Genomic DNA, 25,627 nt, shown 5'->3' on the forward strand with positions numbered 1-25,627 from the left:
AATACGATGCGCCCCCAAGGCCCTGGCAGCGCCTCGGATAATACGGAGTGTTGGATAAGCGGAAGACAGATAAGCGGAACTCTACTGTATTAGCATCTGTCATCAGAAACATCTTTGAAGATACCACTCAGACCCTTCAACATTTCAAAGTAAGAGAAGATACCAGATTCCCTCTTATGATTTTTCTTTTAGAAATAATGTCAATCTATAGGTTGACAAGGGCACAGTGATTCTTATAAAAAAAACAACTTTACCATAAGAGCAAAAATAAAGCATGATATGTTGTATCATAGTAGAATTTATTAAATTTTATAAATTGAAACAACTCCATATTTGCTTTACAAACATCTCTGGCTTCACATAGGGAGTGGGAGGTCCTTGTCTCGCGGTCTAATTTGGGAAGGCAGGGATCCTTAGTTTTCTTCCCTTTGAATGAGTGATGGCAGAAATATCCTTTCACTAGGAAAAGTAAGGCATAGAGGATATCCAGTTTCCTGTCCTTAGCACAAGGAGAAAGAGATGATAACCCTGGTGAAGGAAACCATTTTGTGTTTATAAAAGTGCAGTTTTAGCTTAAGTCATATTTCAGATTAATTAGAAAAAGCAATGTGTATACTACTTGAATAGTAGAGTCACATACTTTCTCTAGGTTTGATAGTCTGGAACTTTGAAAAACTACTTTTTATAGTCTACAGTTCCTCAAATCACCAAGCCAATCTTTTAAAAATAGATAGCTTCCTAGATTTTCTCTCTGTTTTCCCTGCATTTAAATGCCTCCTCCCAAATACCTGAAAAAGAATGGCTTTTACTGGGAGACAGTGTTGGCCCAAAGCATCCTCTCCCCATTTTGTCTCACCAGAATATTCAAAATTGTCATGACAAGTGAACAAATGTTTTCTCTACTTTTTTCAGGAGAAAGAGATTGCTACAAGCAATTTGAATGCCTTCAGTCAATATCTTAACCAACAAGATAAACATCTACAGAGCGTGTTTTGTGTTGAGGAAGGCAAACTAATAAACGATGATGAAAAGGAGCAAGATCCACAACCAACTTTTCAACAGAGGTCTCAACTTAGTGATCTTTCCAGAAATACACAACTCATGCAGAAGATACCAACTAACTTCCAAAGTATGGTCATGGATGAAACTTCATGGGACTCACCTGAGATTTTGAGAAAGGAAAATAGCTTGGAGCTCCATCCAGGTCCCTTTTCAGATGTTGGCAGTAGCTTCCTAGGCTCTGAGGGCCTCTGCTCAGAGAATTCAGTCATCCAGGGAGTTACCCAGGGAGAGCTGGAATGGCCTGTTTCCTATTCTAATGGCAATGAAGAAATAGGAAACAATCTCTTACTCCGAACTATAACATTTCCAGAATCTACTTTCTCTTTTACCGAATATGATGATATTCAAGAACATATTTCCGTGAGTGATTATTTTATTAATGCATATTGTGTTATTGCTGAGTCATGTGTCCTCCATTGTTTCCACGGAGACGAAATGAGTGAAGAATAATAGCTTCTGTGTCATAGTAGCTTATTGCTTCATCATGAACTTCAGTCAGTAAAGTAAAAGTAAATTCTAAGATGCATTGTGATGTTCTTTTAACAACCAGTTGCATGTAAGTGATTAGATTTCTTAAAAGTAAACAGGTTGCTTTAAGATAAACATGAGATTGGATGGAATGTCCCTTGGCAAGATCTATTATATTTATTACATTTATCGGCTTCTTATTTGTTCGTATTTTTCCTTGATTGTCATTTGAACAGGGACTTAAAATGACTAAGCTGAAATGTTCAGGTTTTGATTTTTTTTTTTAAAAAATTATTTTTTGTTTGAAGTCCAAGCCTTTGCCCTCCTATATCATATATACAGTTTGAGTCTAGGCTGTTTGAAGGACCATGTTTCTCTTTAATCCATTTGAGCTTTAAGATCTAGATGTTTTTCTCTGTCCCACCACATCTTCTGTTCTTTTGATGGAAATGATTGAGAGAGCCTTCTCAGTGGCTGCTCCTAGGTTTTGGAACTATCACCTCAGGGAAGCCGGGGTGGTTTTGTCCTTGTTTTTCTTTCTCTGGAAGGTTAGAACATTCTTATAAACTGATTGGGATGGGCTTTTTAAGATGTGCTCTGTTGTTTTATGGTGTTCATATAGTCTTTTAATTGAGATTTCATGTTTGGACTTCATAAATTATTCAATTGTCTTTATATTTATACTTTTATTGATATTTTTGTATAGCTTTTAATTTATGTGTCAAAATATGTTGTAAGCCACTTATTATAGGAGAAAGATCGGACACATGTGCAAGAATAAAATCAAATAAATTGGTGCGTTTCTATTAGTTGATTTCTGATGGGGTCCAGTTTGCTTGTGCACCATTGTTGCATGTGCATTCCTACTCCCTTATCATGCTGTTAGAATTTTCTCCTTTGGTGGTATGCTTGAGTACAGTATTTGAAAGTGTGTGTAAATAAGAGAAGTTTCTTTAGAAATAATTGGTATTAGGGCATGGTGTCCTTGATTGTCATTTGAATGCTTTTGACACGAAATAAAAAAATAAAATTTGAATTTTGAGAGTTGCAATACTCATAACTGATACGAGAAGTGAAAATGTATTGCAAGTCTCAATGGCTTATATTTACCTCTGTGAAAAAGGTAAAGTGTCAGTTTGCTCAGAACCTTATTACCTTGAAACATTTGTAATAAAACTGCTCATCTATTTTCATATGTTCATTTCTGAATAGGTAAGCAATGCTGAAGGTTTCAATCTGATGCCACCTAACTTGCAAGATGATTTAAGAATTACCATGTCCAGACTTGAGGATGCAAGCACTGAATATCTCAACAGTGAGTAATGGGCCTATGCTTCCCATATTTCAATGGGCATTCCTGTATGTGCTTTTTTCCTGGCAATTCATTTAGAGCATATTTTGGGGTTGCACTAAGAAATTTAGATATCTTGTATTTATTTCAACATTTCTTCATGATCTTGTGGTCTAAGGAAGATACTAATGGAATAGTAATCTACACCAGTAGATTTTATGATGTGTCTTAGCAGTCTTCGCAATCTGATTGTGAGAAAACAGCATCCATTATGTAAAAAAAAAGTATCTTCTTAGAAATCCTTCATAATAGACTGGGCATATGTTTTTTGTACCAGTATGATAAATATCGGGCTGCTGCCATCTCTAGCATGTTGGCTTGTGAGAAAGATGTCTGCCATTCTGTCTACAAGTGGGGAGCAATGTTCCTGAATCTGCCTATTATCATACACAAATGTCATACTTGAAATCTGATGTGGTAATCAGCACAAAGTCCATTTCAATCACCTTCCCCTTTAAGGAATTATAACCATTAAAACTCAGAGCAACATCAAAATCCTGTTCTGTTTTATCCTGCTTGCATCCTACTTTTAAGTGTTGGATTTTACAGTGTTTTGTATAGATGTTTGTTTGATGTTGTCTCTGTGAATGCATATGACCATTGGTCAGAGCATTAATAAATTGATTGATTGATTGAATTAAAACTCACTTTTGGAGATAATAGAGCTTTGTGTGTTCTCCATCATCAAAGATTATGCGTCAAGATAGCCGTTTTGTAGTGCGATCTTTTGTTTATGTTAAAGACAACAATTCCTTACTATACAAGTCTAAGGAAGAAAATGGCATGATTGAGGTGTTGGGAAGCCTCCAGTGTTGAGTCATGATGTAACAGTTCGAGAAACTTGTGTCTCTAAATGTACTTTTGATAATCTTTTTGGTGATCAAGGTTTCTTCTTTTACGATAGTAAAGTGGATTAAGGTCTATATCTCTTGGGTGTTATCAGGCTTTGGAGAAAATTCCATATTGATTCCCCCAATAAATAAGCAGCCTCAGCAACACGTAGAACAGGCATGGGAAAACTTAGGCCCTCCAGGTGTTTTGGACTTTAGCTCCCACAATTCCTAACAGCCAAGACTGTTAGAAATTGTGGGAGTTGAAGTCCAAAACACCTGGACTTCAGGCATGGGTAAACTTCAGCTGATAGGCTGTTAGAAATTGTGGGGGTTGAAGTCCAAAACACCTGGAGGGCTGAAGTTTGCCCATGTCTGGCTTAGAATAATCGAATTATAGAGTTGAAAGAGACATTGTGGACCATCCAGACCAACCCCCTGCCAAGAAACAGGAAAATTGCAGGAACTTAACTTGTTCCAGTCTTGAATCAGTAATATTACATCTTGGAAGTTGTTTTAGCAAATTATTTCTGCTACCACATGGATGCATTTGCTTCTCAGATATTCCTTTTGATGGGCTTGCAGAAAGTTGTGTCTAAGAGTGTTATAAGTATTTGAGCAGTGGTATCCATATAAGCAATGAAAGAAACACATTTCTGCTCACAGCCTTTTATAAGCCATGTGTGGGCAAGGGCTGTGCTCCTGTTGATCTTGTCAGTTTCTGCTTGTCTGTCCCAAGTCAAGTAGCTTGGAATAATGGAGGCTGGAGACAAGCATATCCCAACCTTAGCAGAGCACCTTTGTTGGGTGGGGACTACAGTATCACTTTTTTCTCATGCCATCTTTCTCATCAGAAAGTATGTGTTGAACCAAAACCTATGGTGAGAAAAGTGTTTCACACAAATAGTTGTTGCAACATGTCTACCTTACCTGAACCAACACATTTATCTCAGGCATGGGCAAACTTCAGCCCTCCAGGTGTTTTGAACTTCAACTCCTACAATTCATAACAGCCTGTAAGGGAGTCAGAGGTAGGTATGCCTAGGACCTATCAAGAACAGCAGTTGTTTGAAAAAAAATGCATTTTAAACAAGGATAGATATCATGCAATATTCAGCTACAACTCTCAACATTCTTCACCTCTGTCTATTCTGGCTAGGCCTAATGGAAGTTACAATCTAAGGAGCATCATGATTCCAGTCATGAACTAAAACGAACACTTGACTCTCTTGAGAAAACAAAAAGGGTGTTTAAGCATTCCTTGTTATATCTGTCTAAGCTAATACGGAATTTGGTTAAAATGTTTCTCACTGTCTTGATTCCTTTTGATATCCCATCGAGTCCTGAAAACTCAGAATGAGTTATCATAGAAGATCAAAAGTCATGTAACTATGCTTCAGTCTTAGAGACCAAATTAGTACCAATATTGGTCTTATTCAGAGGCCAAAAGAAAATTCTTGGAATATAATGATTTCATCCAGTTCTCATACATACATGGTTTTATATTGACACAGAAGCCTTTAAACTGTGGCTTTTCCTAATTAGTTTTTACAACATTTATTTAATTTTTATTGTTTTAGATTTTATAGTTGTGTTTTTCAAATTGTTCTAGTGATTTTGTAAGCTACCCAGAGATGATTATTATCATTTATTTATATAGCTCCATCATTGTATATAGCACTTTGCAAGTAAAAAACCAATTAAATGGTTTCCTTCCCTTAGGCTGACAGTCTAGCACAATGAGCGGGAGAGAAATTGTATAAATAACATAATAAATGAATAAAATGAATACAGACAGCTAACTAAGGAAATATGAGGCAGTAGTTCTCATATTTTCTTACATACCTCAAATTCTAAGTGTCTTAACTCTTTCAAAGAAGGGAGTGTTTGCTTTCTTAGATTATGGAAAGTAATCTTCACATAGTATAGTGAACCCCTAATCAGAGAGCCCATGTTTCACCCTTGTTCTTTCAAACAGTTATAATCTATACTTATATTAATAACACTTTATATGAAAGTATTGGCTTGAGATACTTCTTATTCCCTGTTTGTGTAACATGCTTACTGTTTGATCTTTTAGATACTTGTTCAGATTTAGTACTTCAGCTTAATCAGGAAGAAAGCAAAGCTAGAGTCCAGCAAGATAGCAGTGTCATGACCTATCTGCAATGTTTTGGAATGGTTCCAGACATCACTGAGCCAACTATGAAAGAAAAAGACATTTTTTCGCAACAGTTGAAGGTAAGATGTGATGGAATAATTGCTGAACATTATACCATATGTGTCCTGTTCTTTCAGAACGAGGTGACAGTGTCCTTATCACTTTTCTCTGTTTATCACTTTTGCAATACCTTGGGGGGAAATACATCAACCCAGCCTTCAGCATGTAAAACTGTCAATATAGTTCAGATTCTTAAGTTCAAGTTCAAATATATCAGTCTGGTCCTTTACCCTATTTCTCCCTTGTTGAGATTATTTTAAAATTATTATTTTTTTTACAAATTTGTCTGTAAGTTTCTGAACTATAGGAACCTCTTTGGTTTTGTCCATTTTTGAGGAGTAAGTAAAAAACAAAACACAGAAGAAGCCATCCTCTTTACCTGAACAAATAAAATATTTATTTTCTAGTCTTCCACAATGGCCAGCTAACATGAAGCATTCATTCCCATAAAAGCATTTCAGAAAAGGTAACCAAGACTAGGGATTGCCATGATCTGTCTCTGTACTTAGAAAATATTTTGGGAGAGTACATATATAAGCACTATGTCTTAAACTTTTAATGTATCAATTTAAAAGAAACGACAGTTGACCTTTTGTATCCATAGACTCTGCACCCATGGATTCCACCAACTATAGCTCATCAATATGCCAACAAACAAAAAAATCCTAAAAGCAAATTTTCAGTTTGCCGTTTTACTGTACCAATGTATATAATGGAACTTGAACATCCACAGAATTTAGTATCCATGGGGGGCATCCTGGACCCTCAGCTGATACTAAGGATCAGATGTATCTGGGGAGGGCTGTGGTGAAGGTGAACAGCAGAATGGCCAGGCAAGGGGAAGCCATGCATTACATTCAACAACAAATCTCTGTTTTTGCAATACACCTTCAAAATTCAGTTACGCATTGGAATCGACAGTGCATTATATTTTAGTAAATATAATAGTTTCCATATAGTCTGTGTCCTTTATGCAAATTTCATAAATTTCAAAGATACAATCAGCCCTCCAAATTTGCTAGGGTTAAACTGGAAATACAAAGACTATTTTTATTGTGTTTCTTGTCTATTAAAATTATACAAATCTCAATAAATACAATTCTTAAAAAAAACAGGGTTTTTTTTAACCTAAGAGAATATCTTTGGATGAATGTCTAGATCTCCCAGCACGACATTATGGCCAGCTTCCACTGGAAGCTGAGAATAGAATCACACTGGAGGGTGTAGAGATTCTTAGAGAAAACATTTAAATCAAATCTGTGAATAATTAAACTAGCATATGTCATAACTTCATATGTGAAGGGATAACTGTAGTATACATAGAAGAGGCAGCATTTATTTTTTGCTTTCAAATTTTTGTTTTGACCCTGCAGGAGAGTACAAAGAGATGGTAGAAGTGTTCTCCACTTCCCCTAAAGGGCATTTTGTCTCCACTCCCACATTTTCCTATGTGTGAAGGGTAATTAAGATTCCCTGTTTTGGGTTTAAACTCTCCCAAACTGCTCCAAAGCAGAGCTTTTTGTTGAATGTCAGTCATTATTTCCACTCTAAGTGGGAAACCCACACTCTATTTCTGGGTCCATCCTACCTTGGCTTTGACAATACAGGACTTTCAGCACTCTGGCTGTTTGCTTTTGGAATCATCCATCTGTAAAGGTTTTTTGACCTAAAGTTTTTCACCCTATTGAGGATGGTGTCATGGCCAGCAGTTTGTCTGGTCTGGCTTGGCTGCTACTGGGGGCAGGTCTCCAGCAGAGAAGGGCTCTTCTCAGTGTTGCAGCAAGCTTGAAAAGGATTAATATAACCTTTCCCTTAAAGAAAACATCATATACTTCTGGGATTATCTGTGAAGGCTTGCTGAAATGAGCCGAAGCTGTCTCTTAATAAAAAGGGGTCTAGAAAATAATAGCTCTTTGGTAGCAGATAACCTCTGTGCTAATATTTTTGGAGTAGGTGTTTGAACTTGCACAGGGCAATGGGGAACCAGGGAATACTGTTTCTCCTCCCTCCAACAGCAGAAATGTCATGTGAGCAGAACTTTGCTGTAGGGTGTGTTTTGTTATAAAACAGTAGCAAAGATCCGAGCCTCTACAGGACAGTAGAACAGATGGCACATTTCTTGCTGAAATCTGGGATTACTTTTGTCATTTGCTACCATGGTGTTGTTCTTTTTCAGAATGTGCTCAAAATGGTGTATGAAGAGAGTTACAAAATACTGGTTCTGTCAGAAAAATCTAGACCTAGTTATGACAAAGAACATATTCAAAAGTCTCCATCAGTGGAAAGATGGCAGAGAGAGAGACTAGGTTTGTTTGATACCATAGAGTCATTGAAGGATTATTTGAGCAAAGTACCAGATAAAGAAATCAAGGTAAGCAGAGCATAATTTTCCTTTATATAAAGCTTATTTACACTTCCTCTTGTAGTCATCTTCATCATAGTTTTACATAGATTCAGTGTTTGTCTATGAGGCAGTGGAAAAAGTAATTGTTCAATTAAAATGATGATAGGCAGATAGGAATTAACTGGTTGTCCTGTAGTATCCCACCAGTTAGTGAAGGTGAAGAGCAACAGAAAAAAATTGTGGAAGTCAGAAAGACAGTAAAAAAAGAAATGGCGGTACCAAAAATGAACCCATGGAGACCTCTAAATCAGAGAAAATCCTTGCAGGAGCAATGAAAACACAACCAGGTCAGAATACCATTTTTAGAAATGCAATTCTAAGGTGATGGGAGAGGCTGCTTTGTAGTCTGAACATGCTCAGTGAGGAGAAACAATGTTTCAAGCACCAACAAGTGAAACAAATGTTTTAAAGTAGTCAGAATTGAGCTCCGTTGCAAGTAACAGTACATTAGAAGAACAGATTAGCACAATGAAATTAAGGTATACAGTAGAGTCTCACTTATCCAAGCCTCGCTTATCCAAGCCTCTGGATAATCCAAGCCATTTTTGTAGTAAATGTTTTCAATATATTGTGATATTTTGGTGCTAAATTCGTAAATACAGTAATTACAACATAACATTACTGCGTATTGAACAACTTTTTATGTCTAATTTGTTGTATAACATGAAGTTTTGGTGCTTAGTTTGTAAAATCATAACCTAATTTGATGTTTAATAGGCTTTTCCTGAATCCCTCATTATCTGAGTTATTCACTTATCCAAGCTTCTGCCAGCCCGTTTAGCTTGGATAAGTGAGACTCTACTGTATTTTGTTACTTATAAAATAAATGGGAGACCAAGGAATGAACCAGGCAATTTTCAAAATGTTATTAGGGAAGCTGTATCAAATGAAATAAAATCTCAAATACTTTCTAACAATTGGGAAATTGGATTCTATGAATTGTAACTCAGTGGAAAGTAAATTAAAATATAATGCAGTGAATTCTGAGGATATCAATTAGAAATAGGTGGTGCATTTGAAGGAAAAACAGCAGAAGACAATATAACTAAGAAGAGAAGATGACCTGATATAGTTAGTAATGAATAACAAGAAAATCAATCATGTAGGAAAAGGAAAACTAATATCAAGGTGGATTTTAGGGAAACAAGGAAAGGAAATGCATTAGGAAAGTGGATATGAATTGAAATCGAATAGATCCTTTCAATGTGAACCATAATACATTAGATCATAAAATGAAATTAATATTGTTTGGGAAATGTGCCTTTGTTAAGTGATAAATCCTTTTAGGATTTTCGCCCTCGATCCTATTGCAAGTAGAGGTATTCTTACTTGTTTATATGTTTTATATCTCCCTTCCATGTTGGTTATAGGGGTAAAATATACTTGCTTTGGATGGAGCAAGTATGTATGAATGACACACAGCATGATGTAGTTGAAGTTCCTCATTTCTTAGATAGGAAGCAGCAGCGGTCACACCTTTATAGACTTGAGGGAATATCTTTGTTTGCTTTTGTAGGAAAATGCATCATCTTTTTTTGATTGGAGGGGAGAATTACTTCAAGCAATCCAGTGTGTTTTGGAAAAGGAGCGACTCATGTTTCAGAACTATTTGCAATTACATTTCCACAATCCTGGTTCTGGAAATGAAGGAACATTAGTATTAAAACTGGAACATATAATGGACCAACAAGTATGAAAATTTTCAAATGTTTGCAACAAAATATCTAGCATGTCTAAAAAAGCTCTCTGAATTCCTCCTTATTTTCAGATTTTTTTAAAAAAAAAGTAGCTTGATCTAGATTTCAGAACAAAGATAACAAATTTAGATGAAAAGTTTCCCATTATCTTTGGCTCTGGCTACCTTTATTCTTACTTATATGACTTTCAATGACCACTGTATGATTAGCTACATAGATTCCGGACCTGAAATCCAAAATGTGTAATAAGAAAACCAGATTCTTAATTTTGAATATCCCTTAGTCAAATTTCTTACTTTAGATTAAATTAAAAGCTTTGTCATGTGGATCTATAGTAACTATTTTCCCCAATGAGGGAGGCAGAATCATGCTATTCTCTCCCTATGCTAGAGATTCTCTCCCTTTCAAAATGTTGCAAGTAATTAATAGCTGTGAATATACATTATTTAAAAGTTTACACTATGCTTTTGTACAATGTGAAAAGATTTTGATTTCATTTTAGGAACAGCAGCAGAAGGCAGTGCTGGAGCATCTTCTGTCTTCAGACAGGAACAGCTTGCTTACTGAAATACAGGACCTTGAGGCTCAGTTGCGACTTATGCATCTTCAAAGTCAAGAGAAGCTGCAGCAACTCCAAGAAATGCTTATTAATACAGAGAACCATGGGAGTAACCAAGAACATCAGCTTCGAAGACAAGGTAATGTTTTGTAGTATTTATTATCTGATTGATTAGTCAAATTACCTCCTTTAAGTCCCATTAAACAATCCTAACAGTGGAAATGTAGATAAAATGAGAGGATCTTGTTTAGCTTAGATTAGAGAAAGAGTAATGCTAAAAGTTTGCTAATAAAGATTATACACATGTGTATATATTCAATTGACATTCTGAATGGTGTGTGTATATGTGTGTGTGAATTTTGGATTTTATTAATAAAGGTACTTTAGAGAAAAGAGGATGATGCTTTAATATATGAGAAAAGTGTTGAAACTTCTTATAGATTAATGTAGCTTGATCACTGCTGAAGAAAAGATTGGAAGTCACGTTGATCTGTGTTGTTTTCTCTTTTTCTTCTTTTGTATCTAGCTTTTTTCTTTCCTTTTCATTTTCCTCTGATTTTTCTTGTTTTATATATTATTATTTTGCCTTATATATTTGAAAGTCTTTAATAAAATAATCTTTTTTTGAAGTGTCATACTAAGGTACAAAGAAACTGGTACCTGAGACACCTTGTTGGATAATGCATTAAAGAAAACACTTAATCTGATTTAAAATGTAATTTTGCTGTTGCAACATCAATTGCAATAGCAGTTTCACATTTTTAATTTAGTTTGATTCTGTGCTGTTTTTATTTATTATGCCATCATTTATGTTACTATAAATCATGCCACTTAGCACACTCTGGTCTTTGAAAGGTCTAAAGGTGCACTAAATAAATAAACAATGACAAATATGTTTCTAGATTTAGTATGCATTTTTATCATTATTTACTCATTCTCAGTTGAATTACTAGAATATAAACTTCAGCAGGAGAAATCCATTGCAAGTGACTTACAAGCTTCTCTAAAAAGTGAGCAAGAGAAGGCTTCTGAGATACATAAACTACTGAAACAGCAGCACACAGCAATTTTTGACTTGAAGTCAGATCTCTGCGAAAGCAAACAAGTAAATGAGAAACTACAAAAATCATTGCAAGAACTCCAAAAGGAAGTGGTTAAATACAGGTAAGGATATTAAAGTGAAGAATGCCCAAATTACTATTATCTCACTTGAACTATCTACTACATTGGCAAAGAAATCCCTCAGTTTGCATAACAGCCTTGTACTATAATAAACATTTATAAAGGTAGATTAAACATTTATAAACCTCCGCAGGGCTGGTGGGCCCATTAAGATGGTCCGCCCCAGGAGACTTATGGATCCTGAGGGACTCCTGTCGTCTCTTGGGGTTCTGTCTGCTATGGAGGCTGACGATCCTGTCGGTGCCTTGGTCGCTCGTTATAATACCGAGTTGTCCAGGGCTATTGACATGATCGCTCCCGAACGTCCCCTCTCGCTGCGTGGAGTTGCCCTGGCTCCCTGGTTCACCGGGGAGCTGGCGGAGATGAAACGTGAGAGAAGGAGACTAGAGTAGCGCTGGCGGAGAACTCGCGACGTTTCTGACCGAGCACGGTCTAAAGCCGCTATTAGGGCTTATTCCGCGGCGTTGCGGGCAGCCAGGAAGGTTTTCACGACTGCCCGCATCGCGGCTGCAACAAATAGATCTTCTGAGTTGTTCCGAGTTGTTGGGGAGCTCCTCCACCCTTCTCAGGATGGGGGGGGCACCTGACTCCTCGGCAACTCGGTGTAGCAAGTTCGCTCACCATTTTGCAGACAAAGTCGCTCAGATTCGTTCCGACTTGGACGCCAGTCTTGAAGCATTGCCAGGTGAGGTAACCGAGGCATCTGTCTGTTCGATCTTGTGGGATTCGTTTCAGTTTGTGCAACCTGATGATGTGGACAAGATTCTTGGAGCGGTGAGGGCGACTACCTGTGCCCTAGATCCCTGCCCATCTTGGCTTTTAAAACAGGCCAGTGGTGGGTTAGTTGATTGGTTTGTGGCAATAATTAATGCCTCTTTGGGGCAGGGCAAATTTCCATCCAGCCTAAAACAAGCCGTGGTAAGGCCTATTTTGAAGAAGGCCTCATTAGATCTGACCAATCCTTGTAACTACAGGCCAATCTCTAACCTATCATTCTTGGGCAAGGTCTTGGAGCGGGTGGTTGCCTCTCAGCTCCAGGGATTCTTGGAAGATACGGATTTTCTGGACCAATCACAGTCTGGCTTCAGGCCTGGGTTCAGTACAGAGACGGCTTTTGTCGCCTTGGTGGATGACCTCCGCAGGGAGCTGGACAGGGGGAGTGTGACCCTGCTGGTTCTCTTGGACATCGCAGCGGCTTTCGATACCATCAACCATGGTATCCTTCTGGGGCGGCTCTCTGGGATGGGCCTTGGGGGTACTGCACTCCAGTGGCTCCAGTCCTTTCTGGAGGGTCGTTCCCAGTTGGTGAAGCTGGGGGACACCTGCTCAGACCCCTGGCCATTGACCTTTGGGGTCCCGCAAGGTTCTATTTTGTCCCCCATGCTTTTTAACATCTACATGAAACCGCTGGGAGAGCCCCTCGGATTCTGGACCAGTGTCTGGCCGCTGTGTTGGCCTGGATGAGGGTGAACAAACTGAGACTTAATCCCGACAAGACAGAGGTCCTCCAGGTCAGTCGTACGTCTGATCGGGGTATTGGGTGGCAACCTGTGCTTGACGGGGTCGCACTCCCCCTGAAGGCGCAGGTCCGCAGCTTGGGGGTCCTCCTGGATTCGGGGCTGACACTTGAGGCTCAGGTGTCGGCCGTGGCCGGGAGGGCCTTTGCACAACTAAAACTTGTGCGCCAGCTGCGACCATACCTCGAGAAGTCTGATCTGACCATGGTGGTCCATGCCTTAGTTACCTCTAGACTGGACTATTGCAATGCGCTCTACGTGGAGCTGCCTTTGAAGACGGCCCGGAAATTACAACTAGTACAGCGTTCGGCAGCCAGGCTTCTAACCGGAGCGAATTACAGGGCGCGTTCAACGCCTCTGTTTAAGGAGCTTCACTGGCTGCCATTTACTTTCCGGGCCCAATTCAAGGTGCAGGTTATCACCTACAAAGCCCTAAACGGTTTGGGACCCACCTACCTTAGAGACCGCATCTCCCTCTATGAACCCACACGTTCTCTTCGCTCGTCGGGGGAGGCCCTTCTCTCGCTCCCACCACCCTCACAGTCACGGTTGGTGGGGACAAGAGAGAGGGCCTTCTCTGTCGTGGCCCCCCGGCTTTGGAACTCTCTCCCTAGAGAGATCAGGCAGGCCCCTACCCTCCTCTCCTTCCGGAAGAGCTTAAAAACCTGGCTGTTTCAAAAGGCCTTCGATGTTTAGTTGTTGCTGGATTAATCTATCTGTCCATTCCATAATAGTCCCATTGTTGTTGTCTTGCCATTTTATACCGCACTTTATTGTCCAACTGTGAAATTTCCTTTTCCCATTTCGTATCACTCTGCATTTCGCCTGGGATCTACGAATTAGTCTCCTGTTTTTAACACTGTATCCTGCTTGTTGATTTTAATTATTGTTTTTATTGATGTTGATGTTTTTTACTGGGATAATTGTTTTATTGCTTTGTTACTGTTTTGTTTGTTTTATCGGGCCTGGCCCCATGTAAGCCGCCCCGAGTCCCTTCGGGGAGATGGGGCTGGGTATAAAAATAAAGTTATTATTATTATTATTAGATCTCTTTGGGGCCAAATGTAGCTGTTTTAATTAGAAGTTCACATAAATATCCTTTAACTTTCAAATATTTGCCTAATGATGACTTAAATCTAAAATTAATGTTAAAAAAGCACTAATGAAGTAACACTTTGTTTCATCTGGTTCTGCCTGCTGAAAAAGCAGAATGATGTAGGGCAGCACATGATTTTTTAAAAAGATAACACGTAAAACATTTGCATTTTTGTAGTTCTGATCTTGAAAGTAAGGAGAACGCCATAACAGCTATACTTCAAGACTTGCAGAATGAAAAACTTAAAGAAAAAGAACTGCAGAATATGTTGGATGACCAGCAGCAGCAAAATACGTTAAGAGAAGATGAGAAGTCAAAAGCAATAGAGGTAAAACACTCCATAAAATCATGGATATTTATGGGCATGCAAGTTTATGTATTCTGTTCTAGTGTGCCTCCAAATCCTGCTTCATTGGTTATGCTTAGTAAATTATTACAATAAGTGACCACGAACAACAGTGGTTAAGCATATTTAAATGAAAAATAGAGGTTTTCATAAAAAGAATGAGATTTTCATTTTGTATCTTGTGGAGGATATGCTAATACTTTGAATTCTTCCTGTCTTGCAAATGACAGACAAGGTTCAGAGTGAACCCTTCTTGAGAAGAAGAACCATACAATCCTCGCAGAACAGCCCTGCCTATACCAGGGGATCTTGCTATGTTCTTGTGGTTTCAGTAATTTTTATTGTTTTTAGATTTACATCCTCCAATTTTACATTTTTACTTTTTGTCTGGCTTGCTGAACCTCTTCATCCACCCACTGTTCCAGGCAGTGATCCCTACTATCTAATAAATGTAAGAAGCTGAAGTGTTAAGAAGGCAGAGAGAGTCATACTACAGATAAGTCACAGTTGGTCTGATTTTTGTTAACCTGGTTAGAATTTGTGAAAGGCTGGAAATCTGATCCTTAAATGTTATATATGCAGTTTTCTTAATATACTCATAGTTATTAAAACTCCGTTTATCTGTACATTTTCCTTCTCTTGTACAGGAGCTGCAAGCTGCCTTGGAACTACAGTGCATTCAGAACAACCAGTTATCTGTGGCCTTAGAGCATGAACAGTCTGCAAATAGTAATCTCCGCAAAGAACTTCAAATTGAGCATTCTCGCTGTGAAGCTTTACTGTCCCAAGAGCAGAATAAACTGTTAGAATTGCAGAAGAATATAGAGGTGGAGAAGAACCGCAACTTAGAACTTTTAGGCGCTTTGAACCATGAACGTCTTTTGACCGAACAGCTGAGCATGAAAATAAATGAATGTGGATCTTGCAAGCATAAAGGTTCATTGCAGGAATTGCAAGCCCAGCTGTATATAGAAAGGTCCCATGCTAGGGAACTTTTAAGTGTAATTGAGAAGACACGACAGCATCTTGATTCTAAAAAAGAATTGGATAATATGCAAATGTACCATGAAGAACCTGAAAAAGAACAAGACCTCCAGATCGGCTTACATGAGCTGCAAAATAAGAAACCGGACATTGTCTACACGTTAGTGGCACAGAGGGAGAAAGAGGCTGAAATGAAAAGGGAATGGGAACAATTGCAGTTAGATCTTCGATCACTGAGAAGTCAAGAGAACAGGACAGAACAAGCAGTAAGAAGTCGAAGCCAAGAAATACGAACAGAATGTTACAAATTAAAAGAACTGCCAAAAGCTCAAGAAAACCAGGTAAGGACAGATATTTGAATTATCTTTCTGTGGCGTGAGCTGTGGAATAATACATTTTATAGGACTTTTAAAAAAATTTATACATCAAAATTTTGTTTACCTGAAACTCTGTCCTAAGAATCAATACAAAAAACTTGTTGTGGTTATTACATTACATTATATTATATTCCCCCAAAATTGGGACTTCAAGAGACTCACTATTAAAAAGAACAATACATTTCAAAACATACAAAATGTAAATATTAAAATAGAATTAAAGTATTAAAACTGTGTTTGCAGTTTGGGACTGCTCCTGGACCTGTCACTCCAAATGTCAGCCCAGGTAGATTTGGCCATCTGGAGTGCTTACTACCAGTTTTGGCTGATCATCAGCTGTGCCCCTCCCTAGATTTGGAGGACATGAAGATGGTAATGCATGCACTACTAACCTCAAGGTTGGACTTCTGCAATGTACTTACATTGGGCTACCTTTGTACCAAGTTTGGAAACTACAGCTGATTCAAAATATATCAGCCAGGTTGGTTACGGGAATATCTAGGTGTGAGCATATTACACCTATCCTAAAATCACTCCACTGGCTGCCAATTAGTTTCTGGGCAACGCACAAGGTGTTGGTTTTGACTTTTAAAGCCCTACATGGTTTAGGTCAATATTTCTTAAAGGATCACCTGCTTCCGTACAATCCGCCCACACACTTAGGTCCTCTGGTGGGGCGGTTATTTCAATCAGCCATAACCTGACTGTTGACTGTCACTCAGAAGACCTTTTCATCAGCTGCCCCAAGACTGTGGAAGAGCTCCGACAGCTAAATCAGCTGTTGGAATTTAAAAACCACCTAAAGACCTATGTCTTCCAGGAGGGTTACCCTGCCAGTTTTAAGCATGAATTTTAAACTCGTGTCTTGTGTTTAATCTCTGTTCTGTGTACTTTAATATGTATTTTATAACAATACATTTCAATATGTATCTTTTATAGAAATACATTTTAATATATATTTATAGAATTTTTACGATGTTTATGTGTTTTACTTATGCTGTGGTCTCGAGCCACAAGGAGAGGCGGGTAAGAAATAATAATAATAATTATTATTATTATTATTATTATTATTATTATTATTATTATTATTGACACAAAGAGTATGACACATCAAACACATTATGTGTGACAAATTATTATTAGTGTGACATATTATTATTATTATTATTATTATTAAGACAATTCACACCTGGGTAAAAGAACAACATGCAATTTAAAAAGATAAAAGCTCTTTAAAATTGTTAAGTTACAACAAAAACACACCCCCTAGTCCAGGCTTGTACAATTAGGCCCTTGTAAAGGCCAAGATTTCTCCTCAAATCCTTCAATAGGCCAAACCTCTTCCTCCCCTCACTTCCTGTGCCTTCCCTGCGCCATGGAAATGGTGTGAAACTAAGGAGGGGCCTGGACACGACCTTTGCATGACTTCCTGACCTGGGAATGGCATGAAACCTCCAAGGGAGAAGCACCACCCCTTTGCAGCCTCATGCGATTCCCAGGGAAACAGTGTGAGGCTGGGGAGGGGCTTGAGTTCATGCATGATCCATAGGGAAGGCCTTTGCGGGTCATATCCAGCCCATGGTCTAGTTATTGTACAGGCCTGCCCTAGCCCGTTCTTAGAAAACCTTCCGTATGAAAATGTTTAGCCTGCTGACAGAAAGACAACAAGAGAACCATTCTGTTCTCCCTTGGAAGAGAGTTCCAGAGTCCAGGGACAGTCGCTCAGAAGGCCCTCTCTTAAGCCCCAAACCAGGTGTGCTTGCAATGGTGGTGGGACTGTGAAAAGGGCCTTTCCTAATGACTTCAGAGTTCAGGCCAACTTATACAAGGAGATGCATTCTGCCTGGACTTGAACCATATAGTACTCTTTAGGTCATAGCCAGCACTTTGAATTGTGCCCGGGAACAAACTCGCATCCAGTAGAGCTGTTTCAACTGAGGTGTAGGATGGTCTTTGTAACCAGCACTTAACATTCTGGCTGCTGCTCTTTGGACCAGCTGAAGTTTCCAAACACTTTTCAGTCGCAGCTCCAAGTAGAGCGTGTTAGAGTACGAGTACTCCAAATGGACGCAACTAAAGCATGTACAGTAGAGTCTCACTTATCCAACATAAACGGGCCGGCAGAACGTTGGATAAGCGAATATGTTGGATAACAAGGAGAGATTAAGAAGAAGCCTATTAAACATCAAATTAGGTTATGATTTTACAAATTAAGCACCAAAACATCATGTTATATAACAAATTTGGCAAAAAAAAGTAGTTCAGTATACAGTAACGCTACGTAGTAATTACTGTATTTACGAATTTAGCACCAAAATATCACAATGTATTGAAAACATTGACTACAGAAATGTGTTGGATAATCCAGAACGTTGGATAAGCGAATGTTGGATAAGTGAGACTCTACATGGCCAGATATGGCACCTCAAAGAACAGGTGGGGTTGATACACAAGTTTTAAATATACAAAGGAACTCCTGGCCACTGCAAAAACCTAGGCTTTCATTTTCAGAACTGAGTCTAAGAGTACCCCCAAAATGCAGACCTGTGTCTTCAGGGGAGTGGAACCTCATCTAACACAGGCTGACACCCTATTCCCTCATCTGTCTTCCACCTGATGAGGAGTACCTCTGTCTTGTCTGGATTAAATTTTAGTTTGCTTGCCCTCTTCCAGTCCATTTCTGGTTTAGGACCAAGACAACTTCCTTGGATTTGGTGTCATCCACATATTGGTGGCACTGCACCATGAAACTCTACATTGCATCTCCCAGCAGTTTTATGTATATGTTAAACAGCGTGGGGGGACAAAACAGCCTTGAGGGATCCCACAGGGCAATACCCAGATACTCAAACAGGACTCGCAACACCGCCACCACCACCCCAGCATCACCTTCTTGGTTCTCCTCAAAAGGCAGCCTAGAAAGATACTGTGGTTGATGGTATCGAAAGCAGTTGTGAAGTCTAGCAGGACCAACAAGGACATGCTCCCCCTGTCCAGCTCTCTATCTAGGGCATCTACCAAAGGGGCCCAAGCTGTCTTTGTCCTATAGCCAGTCCTGATGCCACATTGAAATTGACTCACAATTTGATTCACTAACCTGGCTTTTTCATTTTATTGTAGACTTTTTTTATAGAGTGAATATGTAAATGTAGTAGAGGCTGAACTGAGTTAAGGAATTGACTCAGAATAGTTTTATCAGCAAAAAAACACATGAGTAGTTTATTTTAGATAATTTTGCTACATCTTGAAGCAAATGATTTGCAGTGTTTGGAGAGAAGAAATATAAACTTACTTAGAATTTGTGTTTATTATCATATTGGATATGTTGTAAATTGCTATCTTTTTTCCCATTAGCATGATTTTGATGTGCACCAATGCCAGAATGTTGGAAGAATCAAAGAATTGCAACAGATGCTCAAAGACTTGAAAAAACAGGGACAGTACTTTAATTGTCACAAAAATCAACATAAACCCGCTGCTTCTCCTTTAGACAATAATTACACAGCTGATTCCATAATGCTGTATGTGGAACAACAGAAATTAGAGAACATCAGAGAGCAGTTACTCTGTGCTGCTACTTATCTTTCTGAGTTCATATCTAAAACTATAGATAAGTGAGTATCTTACAACAGCTTTCTTAATGGAAACCATTTCTTTGTATTCCTTATTTGGAATTGACATCTAGAAATGAGGGAACATATTTTATTATAACTCTCTAACTCGTTCGTTAGAACTTTTGGATTAATTAGGAACGTGAACTAGATCTGTGTGGAATTTGTTAAGTGTAATTAGACAGTAAGACCTGTATAGCTGCAATGTTAACCATGATCATGTAGAAAGTTGTCTTGCATCAAGCTTTCCATTAATTGTCTCCATTAACTGACATCTACTTCAAAGTTTTTGGAGGATTCTTTGTGGAAAAGGAGACATCCAGGATGGGTTAGCCTCACCATTGCTGGAGGTACAAGGGTTGGGTTCCTTTCAAAAGTCCTTTAGCACTAGATTTTTTCCAGAAATATATAAGTGAGTTCACAGCTAACCTATTGGAAAAAATACATTTGTAGCCATACAACATCTCTCTTTCATGGACATACAACATCTCCCTTTCATGGACACTTGTTACATACAAATAGAGAGATTGCATGCCTGTAAATCCCTCACAAAATTTTTCATTGGTGTTTTGATTCCAGACGGCTCAAAGTTCAAATGTAAAACCAAGGTTATTTTTTTCTGTCCCTGTATTTGATAGAACTGTTAACTGGCCTGCCTCAAACAATGAAGCGGTTGCTGCATTGTTGCATATCCTTGAACTGAAAGCAGAATTATTGGCTTCTTCAAAACCTATGGTAAGAATGTGCATTTGTTTTTCATAAACTATTGCTCATACTTCAGTTCATACTTAGAAACAATTACATGGTGTAATTTTAAAAGAGAAAAGGCATTTAATCAATTCAGCTTTAAGAGGAAACAAAAAAAAGTTTTCTCAAATATCTGTTTATGCTAAATAACATCTTCAAGCCCCCAAATCTACTTAGAACAACTGCTGTGATTTTCTTTACCTGAATATTACACATCTTGGAAATACAATTCAGAAAAATTTGCAGACAGTTATTACGCAAACAGGTGTCATATCCAAAAGATGTTTTGTGTAGTTAATCCTCTAAATCTCCAAACATTTAGAAAAATAACGTTCAGTAGTCTTTTGTGGGAACTTCAAAATGCTTCCCCTACAAGTACAGGAAGAAGGCTCTCTGTGATGCCTCCTTCTATTTTTTTTCTGATGGAAGCACATTGTTGGCACTGATGCATTGACATTCTCCTGTATGTACTTACATACATACCACAAGGCTGACTTATTTATCAATATATTAGCAGGATAGAAAATCTGTGCTACCTGCTGATAATGTGTGCTATTTTGTTGTAGGCTCACATTTGCACTTCTGGAGCTTGTATTTGATTCAGTGAGAGGAAATTATCTGGATGACTTGAGCAATCCGTGACATATAGGTTTATCACTATATGTGTCAGCAGCTTAAGGCAGGAGCCTAAAATTATTTACAGTTAGGAAATTTGACCCTCCTCTCCTCCAGTGGTTTCCCGCGCCATCAAGTTTTTCACTTTCTGACTTCCCTTTCTCTTTTTTCCTATGGTATCAATATTTATAAAAATTACAAATACATTTTTGAAGAAAAAGAGGGAAAAAACTGATTGTGAGATTGTAAATGATCTGGAAATAGCATCTGACAAAAAAAAAAGAGCCAAGAAGAGAACAATTTAAATAAACCACCAGCTTCTGGGCCACATCTTTATTCAACAGAGAGATGCTGCTGAAAGCAGAGGTGGAAATGGGGATTTAGTTAGCTTTCAGAACATGTAGGCACAAACATGACTTGGTTGATAATGCTAGGGGGAGGAACGGACAATTGCAGCTTGCAATGGGAAATTGATAGAGAGACTTTGCTATCTATAGAGCTGTGATACAAGAAGGATTTATACAAGATTTTAAAATATTTACCAATGTAAATTATACTGCTTCTCAGTTAAACTTTGTTTCCTGGTTCTGGCTGGAAAATGCAGATATTTGAATCTCTGTATGTCCCAACACTCGGAAAATACTGGAGTTTTTATGTTAGTTTGTTCCTGGGTTATACATGTCGGTTCCTGATTGGTTGTATCCTAAAAAATGGCAACAGTTGACTAGAGGGTGAAAACCATTATCCTGGCAAGAGAAACTTGGTCCTCCACATGTCTCTGACACACAAACAAAGCTGTGGCGCAGGCTGATAAGCAGTCAGCTGCAGCCAGCTGCAACAAATCACTCTGACCAAGAGGTCATGAGTTCGAGGCCAGCTCGGAGCTGCGTTTGTCTCTGTCTTTGTTCTATGTTAAGGCATTGAATGTTTGCCTTATATGTGTAATGTGATCCGCTCTGAGTCCCCTTCGGGATGAGAAGGGTGGAATATAAATACTGTAAGTAAATAAATAAATAATCAACTTTCCCCATAATTTTATGATAAAAGCAATGAGGAACAGACATGTATAACCCAGGAACATCACCCTGTTGTTCCCAGGCACAAGTACACAATCAAACCTGTCTGGACAGGTGACCATGTAGCTTCTGTATGATAATAATAATAATGAAGTTCTGTTCCTGGCTTGAAAGTGTCAGTTCCTATTTAATAGTGTAGTCCTGACTTTGAAAGTAGTTTCTCCACACACTTTGTTTGTGTCCCAAATGTCATTAAACATGTGGAGGACGAAGTTTCTCTTGCCAGGACAAAGTTTTTGCCCTCTAGTCAACTTTTATGATATTTTCAGAATAAAAGCAATGAGGAACAGATATGTATGACCCAGGAACAAAACTCTTACAAACAATGCACATATTCGTACCTGCGCATTTTTTAAAAAAATGTGCCGAAATTTCTGTCAATTGTTCTGCAGCAGCCATCTTGTGGGTTTTGAAATCTCGTAACAAAGCAGCATATTTTTTTAATATAAACATTGAATGTTGAATAAAAAATGAAATGTCAAATTGTGAAGATCTTAACCATCAATTCTTTAAATGTCTTGTTTAGGTCATCTCCACATGTGTTACAGACTTGATAAAAGAATCAGAAAGGCTAGCTTGTCAGGAGGATAAACATGTTTTCCAGAAGGTTTTCAAACCAATGGATTATGAAGCAAAAACTCCAGATTTTGTGATGGAAACCAAGTCAACCATAGTATCATCCAATCTAAAGGTAAAATGTTTTAGCTGTTTCTGTCCATATCAGTAGTAGCATGTGAAGTATAATTTGGCTGAAAATAGAAAGGAGTTCTGAGGAAGAGTGAATCTGAAGCCACAGAAATACTCTCCCCTCCATAACCTATTAGGTACTTAACAGCCAGGAAGCAAAATACATACAAAAATACAAAACCAGTCTGTCTCATTCACTGGAAAAAAATGACTAATCCAGAACGCCATAAACTCTTTAGCTTTTCATACAAATCAAGTTTCCTTATCAAATTCCATGTTTTTGAACAATACTTGTCTTTTTTCAGTTTTTTATAATTTTTATTTATAGATTTATCAATCAAAATATATAAGTATACATTCTTTCCTCTTTTTACAATATCTTAGACAAAGGGATATGCTATATTGTATACAATCCAACAGTAAAAGAAAAAAAAATCAAACACATCTTAAAGCATATTTCTTTATCAGTTTTTAACTTTTCAGTTACAACTTGTACTACATATTTCTCTACAACACACCTTTTATCTACGTATATGTGTTTTATTTCGTTGTTGTTGTTGTTGTTGTTGTTGTTGTTGTTTGTTAGTATTATTTCACCTCTTCCCCTTAACCTTATTTTGTGCCCCTTCACAAGGAACAATACTTTTCTATTTTTTTCTAATAAAAGTGGGGCCTCCCTTATCCAGAAATCTCAAACCCTTCAAAATCTGAAACCTTTTGCTTTTAGTTGCCCACTTCTGTGTTAAGGGTGGCAGCTGCAGTGCTCCCATTTGTTCATTAGCAAGGCAGAAGCGAGTAGCTGATGGGCTCCTTAAGGTCTTCTCTTCAGTACAGTTACTGTACATTATTTTCAGTCTCTTGGTTCCTCAGTCTCTCTCCAACTGAGCATCTCAAACCCAGCAGAAGTAGCAAATGAACAAGATGGGAGGCTGCAGAGACACACAGGGATCTATGAAATGATGGGAGGTGTGAATTTGCACCAAGAGCTATACTTGGATTCCACCATTTCAGTCTCTAGCCTTACATGTTACTCATTCGCTGCTTGTGTTGTGTATGAGACTAATGTGACTGAAGGCCTGTGTGTAATGGGAGTCCATACCTCCCTACCCTCTCCCTCTCTTCAACCTTCAAAAGCAGCATGTACAATTTTACATTTATTAAGGTAAAGGTAAAGGTTTCCCCTGACGTTAAGTCCAGTCATGTCTGATTCTGGGGGTTGGTGCTCATCACCATTTCTAAGCCGAAGAGCCGGCGTTGTCCATAGACACCTCCAAGGTCATGTGGCCGGCATGACTGCATGGAGCACCATTACCTTCCCGCCGGAGCGGTACCTATTGATCTACTCACATTGGCATGTTTTTGAACTGCTAGGTTGGCAGGAGCTGGAGCTAACAGCGGCCGCTCCCGCCGCTCCCGGGGTTTGAACCTGGGACCTTTCAGTCTCCAGCCCAGTGCTTTAACGCACTTCGCCACCACGGCTCCTTCATTTATTACAGAATCTGAAATGCTCCCAAGCGTTTGGATAAGGAATTTTTCAATTAATAATGCTTTTGCATTACATGAAGTTATATTGTTATATGAAATTATATTCCAGCACTTATTTATTTATTTATTTCCAACATTTATATCCCACCCTTCTCACCCGAAGGGACTCAGGGCAGCTTACACAACTGGCAACAATTCGATGCCGACACATAGTTAAAAACAAACAATATATAAATATATAATATACAGTCTTCTCCCACTTATTTGATGGCGTAGGGACCAGAGCACTGTCAAAAAGCAGAAATCGTTGAAATGGTCTCTGGTCCCTAACTTGTAAAATACATAACATGTTTTATTCAACCATACCAAAAAATGTGCAGAATGTTTAGATACAGCTTTAAAGAAACAAATGGAAAGTTTGGATGCTGCTGAGGAGTGCATGAAACAGGAGAAAAAAGAAGAACAGCAGAGCAAGGAGAAAGAGTGGTTCTGAAAGGTGGGAGATGATTGAGGTGAAAGAAAAGGATTCACTACAGAATGATCATCTGCTCAATTCTATCTAGTGAGATTGCTGCCACTCTCTGTATCTCCTACTTGAATTTACCATGCAAGATGACCAGCTGAGCTTTCCTCCTGCATTCCAGGCACTTCTTGCTCAAAATTGTGTTTGAAAAGGAATGTGTTGTCAGCTTTTTATGCTTTTCATCTCAAGGATGGGAAGCAGCAAGGAGGAGGCAAAAGCCCTAGAGAATTTTGCACAAAAAGCACCCCGCTCTCCACCTCTGTATGGTGGAGAAGTCAAGAATTCTTCTTGGCAACTAGGCAAAAGCTCCTTTCTAAGGGTGGAGAACAAGATTGGAGAGGCAAATATTTCTGTGATTGCTAAATCACAGAGGAACTGCAAAACATATGTTTGAAATTGGGAATTTTTTTGTAATTGATTTCTTAATGCCTTCCTTTTAAGCAAAATGCTCCATCCTTTATTATTTTTTATTTTTTAAAAAATTCAGATGCAGAAGTTATATAAGAAGTATCTGAGAGCTGAGAGTTTTCGGAAAGCTCTGGTTTATCAAAAAAAGTATCTTCTGCTGCTCTTGGGTGGATTCCAAGAATGTGAGCAAGCAACACTGTCCTTGATTGCTCGCATGGGCATTTATCCTTCCCTTCCTGATATAAATGCTTCACAATCACGGAGCCACTTATTCATCAAGTTCAGATCTGCAGTCAGAGTGTCCATTGCAATATCAAGGTAAGAATCTTGTAGTGCTTAATATCTGAGGGATAAATCCCTTTTCCCCCTATTCACAATAAA

At 38.4% G+C, this 25,627-nt stretch overlaps 1 protein-coding gene across 4 annotated transcripts in view; it reads left to right on the forward strand.

Moving 5' to 3' along the window:
- pcnt (pericentrin) overlaps positions 1-25,627 on the forward strand; it is a 101,420-nt gene that overhangs the window by 69,249 nt on the left and 6,544 nt on the right. For all 4 annotated transcript variants that reach the window (XM_062961709.1, XM_062961713.1, XM_062961720.1 and 1 more), the window contains 13 exons: positions 913-1,422; positions 2,743-2,845; positions 5,792-5,952; positions 8,109-8,303; positions 9,853-10,026; positions 10,536-10,731; positions 11,534-11,756; positions 14,565-14,715; positions 15,381-16,058; positions 19,449-19,708; positions 20,344-20,440; positions 22,670-22,834; positions 25,326-25,564. In XM_062961709.1, coding sequence (XP_062817779.1) covers positions 913-1,422; positions 2,743-2,845; positions 5,792-5,952; positions 8,109-8,303; positions 9,853-10,026; positions 10,536-10,731; positions 11,534-11,756; positions 14,565-14,715; positions 15,381-16,058; positions 19,449-19,708; positions 20,344-20,440; positions 22,670-22,834; positions 25,326-25,564 — 3,152 coding nt within the window. The remainder of the gene's footprint in view (positions 1-912; positions 1,423-2,742; positions 2,846-5,791; positions 5,953-8,108; positions 8,304-9,852; positions 10,027-10,535; positions 10,732-11,533; positions 11,757-14,564; positions 14,716-15,380; positions 16,059-19,448; positions 19,709-20,343; positions 20,441-22,669; positions 22,835-25,325; positions 25,565-25,627) is intronic.

This window comes from Anolis carolinensis, chromosome 1 (assembly GCF_035594765.1).
Source record: "Anolis carolinensis isolate JA03-04 chromosome 1, rAnoCar3.1.pri, whole genome shotgun sequence".
NCBI classification, from domain to species: domain Eukaryota; kingdom Metazoa; phylum Chordata; class Lepidosauria; order Squamata; family Dactyloidae; genus Anolis; species Anolis carolinensis.